A 6,789-nucleotide genomic window follows, 5' to 3' on the forward strand; every position below is an offset into this window, starting at 1 on the left:
AAAAAAACTCCACTGTTATCACACTTAGCAGAATTTCCTCATATCATGCAGGACTATTAGAAAGGCAAAATCAATGCAAATCAGTGGATATGTCTGCTATAATAGGATAGGTGTGTTAAGGCCAGTTGGAGCTAAACTCTGCAGGGCATTGGCCCTCCAGGATCTAGCTAGGAGACCCCTGTCCTACAGAGTTGTTACTTTGCACATGCTTTTTGATCATTACAAATAATAATGTAAAAAGATTTTCTTAGAATAGGAGATATGCTGTCTCTCGCATCACATACATTATCAATAGTTAAGTATGTGGTCTTGAAGAGGATCCTTTTTTTCTCTCATTTGGACTCGGTCTTGACTTGGACTCGAAACTTTTGGACTTGGACTTGACTTGGACTCGAACCTCTTTGGACTCGGTCTTGACTCGGTCTCGACTAGTCCTGGTCTTGGACTTGTCTTGGACTCGGCAAAGCTGGACTTGACTACAGCTCTACTTCAGCTCTGGCTAAAGGGCTGGGTGCCACAGAGCGCATGGCACACGGGCACCTTGCGCATCAAAGCGACTGCTGGGATGCGCTGACCCCTTAGCGCGATATGACTCTGTATCGCCGGGGTGTTCTTATTGGCCAAGTGATCAGGAGAAAGACTGTTACAACAGATGCATCGAACACGGGCTGGAGAGCCGTATGCGACGGCAGACCAGCCTTCGGGACGTGGTCAGAAAAGTTGTTGCACATAAACTGCTGGGAGCTCCGTGCTGTACACCTAGCGCTTGAGTGCTTTCTCCCGGACATTCTCCACCATCACATTCTCATCAGGACAGATAGCATGACAGTGGTAGCCTTTATAAATCACCAAGTGTGCGTGAGTTCACGGCCGCTGCTGCGGCTGGCGAGAGACATTCTTCTGTGGGCAAATCGACACCTCCTCTCCATCCGGGCAGTACATGTCCCCGGATGCTTGAATTACGGTGCGGATTTACTGTTGAGGGGCGGGGTAATCCACGGGGAGTAGAGATTACACCCTTTGACAGTCAATATGATTTGGAGTGTATTCGGCAGGGCGGAGGTGTATCTCTTAGCATCAGCAGAGAACACTCACTGCTCGCTGTTTTATTCGTTTGAGTGGTTATTCCTTGCTTAGTTGGGGACACTTCATTTCCAGCGATTATCGTTGGCATGATTGCAAAGATATTATTTAAACTGAACTGAGCTGGATGTTGACATCACTGAATTCAATGATGAACTGTCTTTAACTGAAAAATGAGTGTTTACTATTGTCATTTTGCATTATTGACACTATTTTCCTAATTAATGCTGTTCAGTTGCTTTGTCACAATCTGTATTGTTAAAAGCGCTATATAAATAAAGGTGACTTGACTTGACTTGACTTATTCACTGACACACTCTCCCCTGGGAGTGGATGCATTAGCTCACAGCTGGCCGAAAGTACGCAAGTATGCTTTTCCTCCAGTGAAACTTCTGCCTCCCGTGCTTTACAAAATCAGAGAGGAAAGGGAATCTGTTCTGTTAGTGGCACCGAAATGGCCCAATCAGCCGTTCCCAGAACTGGTGGAGATGTTGGTGAGTCACTGGCGTGATTCAATAAGGCTTCAGTAGTATTCGGAGGAAAGGGTAATTCCCCATAGCAATGTCTCGTTCCCTCATCTCAGGGAACTGAGGTTACGTGAGTAACCAAGAGCATTTCTAAAGCATTCAGTGCCATCTGCTGTTCAAAACTAAGCTCAAAATTGACTCAAGAAAGAATCGCGATGCATTCGTAAAATCTCAGAATCGATGCTGAATCATTTCTCGATTCACGATGCATCGATTCATTTTCCCAGCCCTAATCAACATCACCAACACTATCACAATCACAATCATCATTACTATAATGGAATCAAAGGCATCACTAATCACCATAACTATCACAATCACATCACAACATCATCATCACCACCACCACAATCATCAATATCACTGAATCAAATGAATCACTATGGCCATCTCCACCACATCATAAACTAGGGTTGGGTACCGAACTCGGTACTTTTAAGGGTACCGACCGAATTGCGTCGGTACTACCGAGTACCGATTCACGTTAAATCAATCGGTGCCAAATTTCGGTACCTGAGAACGCATCTGGGCGCATACGCTACTGAGAGAGAAAGAGAGACCCTGTGACGTGAGGTCACCCCTGCAACTCGTTCAAACAACACACAGGGCAAGCTGAAATGTTCTGAAGTGTGGTTACATTTCTAGGGCCATATGGTTTCGCGGAGATCACGGAGTCCATTCATAAAAATTTTATTTACTCTATAGCGCGGAATGCCACGGAATTCATACATTTTTGACGAATAAATCAAAAGTAGGTCTGCCACTTAATTCGAATCGCTAGTGTCTGTGAATATTAAAATACAAAAAGACGGTTTAAATATGAATCCCGCATGTTCCGCTTGCCTCTGTATGTATGAATGGCGGAAACGCGGTTTTGTTTTCTACACAAACACTGAAGCACGCTTGACGCTCGCGGTGATTTCCGGCCTCTGCATCTCACTATATGACGGCATGAACACAAAAACTTTGTTCTCATATGCGAGAATTTTACCGTTTCATTAGAGAAAACTATCAGCATCATACTGTATACACACAGAAACTTCATGGCAACCTGTCAAAATAAAAGTATGGTTTAACAGAAATATATCACTCATGTATTACTTTTGTAAAGTATGATGTACATCTTTAAACATTCCATTTTCTATCAAATTTAAATAAAACAATTAAATGATCAAAATAAATATTACAACTAGATTAATCACGTAATTGTAGAAAAAAATAATACAATTATTAGCCTATTAAAAAATGTTTTAAAGGAATATTCACACAATGTATTAATTTCAACATTTATTTTTTTTGGTTTGTTTATTTAAACTATTATTATTATTATAAAATTTTAACAATAATATTTAACTATACAATTATTATTATTATTACATTTTTGGTTTGTTTGTCAAAAAATAAAAAAGGGTTTAATTTTAATTTGATTTAAAATAAAAAGGTCCTATCACTACCTGCTAGGTATAAGTAACTGGTCATCTCCGAAGGGAAGAGCTACTTGAAACTTTTCCAATATCTTGAAGTACTGAGTCAGATGATCCTTTGGGAAACAGTGACTTTTGTTCAGAAACTTTTCTACAGTGGTTCGCTGCACCACTCCTCTAGTGCTGTCCCACTGACCAGTGCTCCTCAGAGTGAGCGTCTGTCAATCAGCACAACAGATGAGAGATTACTGTTATGAATGAATCGCAAGGAGGAGCAAGGTGTGTGTGTGTGTGTGTGAGTGTTTAACCTGTGAGATTATGTTAGAAAGCCATTGTGGGTCAATGAAGTACAAATCCTTTAGCTGAAGCACTGGATCATCAAAGTGCAGCAGGACACCTAGAGACAAACACAGACAGAAGGTCTGTTTACAAGGTTAAAACAATAACTCCAATATGTAAAAAGACAACTGAAAACTAGCAAAAATGCATAACCAGTTATGTATGGTGAAAACTTTCCTTTACAGGACAACACATTGAAATCTGACGCTTACATAAAAATCAACCCTTAGGAACATGCAAGTGCCCAAAACTGAAGAAACAACCAAATATTGGACATAAACAGCAAGAAGACATCAGAAAGGGATTCAGGAGTGAAACAACTCTCACCAGCCTCGCTGAGGAAGTGGATAGCATGGGGTAACTCTCCCTCCTCTAGCTGCAGCTGTGTTTCCTGTATGATCTCCAGCAGTCTGCTGTGTCTGAGCACTGGGAAATCAGTGGGTACATGTGACCTCTCCTGTAAAACTCTCCTCTCCAACTCCACATAACAGTCTGGAATCAGCTGCCCCATTACCGGCTGACCCTGGATCTGTCAATGCCACACACACAATTCATTAAATAAATACAATGCAATGAAAACCAGTTTGAAAGACATGATCACCCTTGTAAAAAATAAGTACACTTTGGCATACTTTAATAAGAATAACTATGTAAATAACATTCTTTATAAATGCAAACTAAATGTAATATTTTTTGATTGTTTTTTTTGGCAAATCCCCCCCTCACTGTAGCTCTCCAATCAAATCTCAAATTAAATCACCATGGCAGGTTTGACATCTGCACAAAAAAATCACCTTGAACCCAATCAGCTCTCTATACATGGCTTTGCGTAACCTGCTGATGGACTCCGACTCCTCACAGGCACATAGTATGTGGTTCTCTTTGATCACTGGAAAGCCCGGTTGAGACAGCAGCTCCTCTCGCAGCTTCCGAACACACTCCTGTAGGTGGTGCTCTTCACACACATCTGCATGAGTTCCAACCACAATCACAGGAGACTGTCCAGCTACGGCCTTAGAAAAACAGACATGCATGTTTCTGAAACATTTCATTTAGATATAAACTCATTTGTAATATTTCTCAAAGTTAAAGACAGTTTGGACATCAAAATATGTAAACTGTATGTTTTGGTAACATTATGTAGTATATTACATAGTATATCCAACTTTATTTGCATACATACAGTATAATACATTCATTTAGTGATCAAATTTAACACCCTTATGGAAATATGTTAATATTTTGTAATGATCATTTAAATCTGACTAATTTGTAAATTGTTTGTCATGAATCAACATCTCAAGAAAATGTTATGGGGTTTCAAATCAAAATATGACTTCCTGTTACGAAACAGGACATTGATTTCATACATGTCCACTGTCGAGGACACCAGGACTTAAAACATGCTATTACACATTTTGGGAGACACAACAAGTGAATAGGGAAATAAATTATATATTAATATTCCGATCAATTATTAGACATTATTATGAAAATCTTGCCAATTATTACTCCCATTATTACACTTCTTTTTTCATTACATGTTGCCCCAAAAACACATTAATATGCAAATTAGATCCAGTATATATAATGGAAAAAAACTGTTTATGGCCATTTTACACACATATTGCATAAAGCAAAATGGTATATCAAATCATTCTGTTATAACTTTCATAACAGAGTTGAGAATCATCTTTATACAAAGTTTGGTATAAAAAATATAAATTTATTGGTGATTTAAAAAAAAAAGGCAATTTTAAGTCTTATTTTTTTTGGCAAATCCCCCCCTCACTGTAGCTCTCCAATCAAATCTCAAATTAAATCACCATGGCAGGTTTGACATCTGCACAAAAAAATCACCTTGAACCCAATCAGCTCTCTATACATGGCTTTGCGTAACCTGCTGATGGACTCCGACTCCTCACAGGCACATAGTATGTGGTTCTCTTTGATCACTGGAAAGCCCGGTTGAGACAGCAGCTCCTCTCGCAGCTTCCGAACACACTCCTGTAGGTGGTGCTCTTCACACACATCTGCATGAGTTCCAACCACAATCACAGGAGACTGTCCAGCTACGGCCTTAGAAAAACAGACATGCATGTTTCTGAAACATTTCATTTAGATATAAACTCATTTGTAATATTTCTCAAAGTTAAAGACAGTTTGGACATCAAAATATGTAAACTGTATGTTTTGGTAACATTATGTAGTATATTACATAGTATATCCAACTTTATTTGCATACATACAGTATAATACATTCATTTAGTGATCAAATTTAACACCCTTATGGAAATATGTTAATATTTTGTAATGATCATTTAAATCTGACTAATTTGTAAATTGTTTGTCATGAATCAACATCTCAAGAAAATGTTATGGGGTTTCAAATCAAAATATGACTTCCTGTTACGAAACAGGACATTGATTTCATACATGTCCACTGTCGAGGACACCAGGACTTAAAACATGCTATTACACATTTTGGGAGACACAACAAGTGAATAGGGAAATAAATTATATATTAATATTCCGATCAATTATTAGACATTATTATGAAAATCTTGCCAATTATTACTCCCATTATTACACTTCTTTTTTCATTACATGTTGCCCCAAAAACACATTAATATGCAAATTAGATCCAGTATATATAATGGAAAAAAACTGTTTATGGCCATTTTACACACATATTGCATAAAGCAAAATGGTATATCAAATCATTCGGTTATAACTTTCATAACACAGTTGAGAATCATCTTTATACAAAGTTTGGTATAAAAAATATAAATTTATTGGTGATTTAAAAAAAAAGGCAATTTTAAGTCTTATTTTGATGTAACAAAGTGATAATATATCTAAGTGTGTGAGTTGTTTACTGACTTTTTTAAATGAGTCTTCCATTAAAACCCTATTGTTCATTCAGACTGATTCGAACGCGCATGAACACAAGAGGCGGGATTTATCGCATGAACCAATCACAGCTGAACATAACCAGTCATATCCAATCATATCGCAATGGAGGCATTGCCTCATCTCACGTGATTTTCCCCCATTCATCTCAATAACCCCCCACCAAACTCACGGCACGCTTCAGTTGGTCTGTTAAAACTCAATGGGCTCAGGGGAGGCGAGAGAGACGCAGACTCCCGCTGTTACTTTACCTGCTGGTGTCGCTGTTGGACAATGTTTCTTTAGAAAAACAAGTGATTTATACACTTTTTAATGTTATATTTTGTTATATTGGCATTGTTTTATTTTTTTAATTCAATTTTTTTTTCTCATCCAATATTTTGAAGAGACACTGCCTCCCTTGCCTACTCGGCGGAAAAGCCCCTGATGTGTATATATATATATATATATATATATATATATATATATATATATATATATATCCATCTTTATACACATACATA

General features: G+C 38.1%; 1 protein-coding gene across 1 annotated transcript in view; it reads right to left on the bottom strand.

Annotated features, from left to right (window-relative positions):
• The window catches only part of lrrk2 (leucine-rich repeat kinase 2), a 54,155-nt gene that overhangs the window by 17,819 nt on the left and 29,547 nt on the right, over window positions 1-6,789 (bottom strand). Inside the window, exons 29-32 of the mRNA XM_016238547.1 lie at window positions 5,234-5,452; window positions 3,701-3,902; window positions 3,343-3,431; window positions 3,069-3,252 (exon numbers count right to left, since the gene is read on the bottom strand). Coding sequence (XP_016094033.1) covers window positions 3,069-3,252; window positions 3,343-3,431; window positions 3,701-3,902; window positions 5,234-5,452 — 694 coding nt within the window. The remainder of the gene's footprint in view (window positions 1-3,068; window positions 3,253-3,342; window positions 3,432-3,700; window positions 3,903-5,233; window positions 5,453-6,789) is intronic.

This window comes from Sinocyclocheilus grahami, unplaced genomic scaffold, assembly GCF_001515645.1.
Source record: "Sinocyclocheilus grahami isolate Dianchi unplaced genomic scaffold, SAMN03320097.WGS_v1.1 scaffold543.1, whole genome shotgun sequence".
Classification (NCBI taxonomy): domain Eukaryota; kingdom Metazoa; phylum Chordata; class Actinopteri; order Cypriniformes; family Cyprinidae; genus Sinocyclocheilus; species Sinocyclocheilus grahami.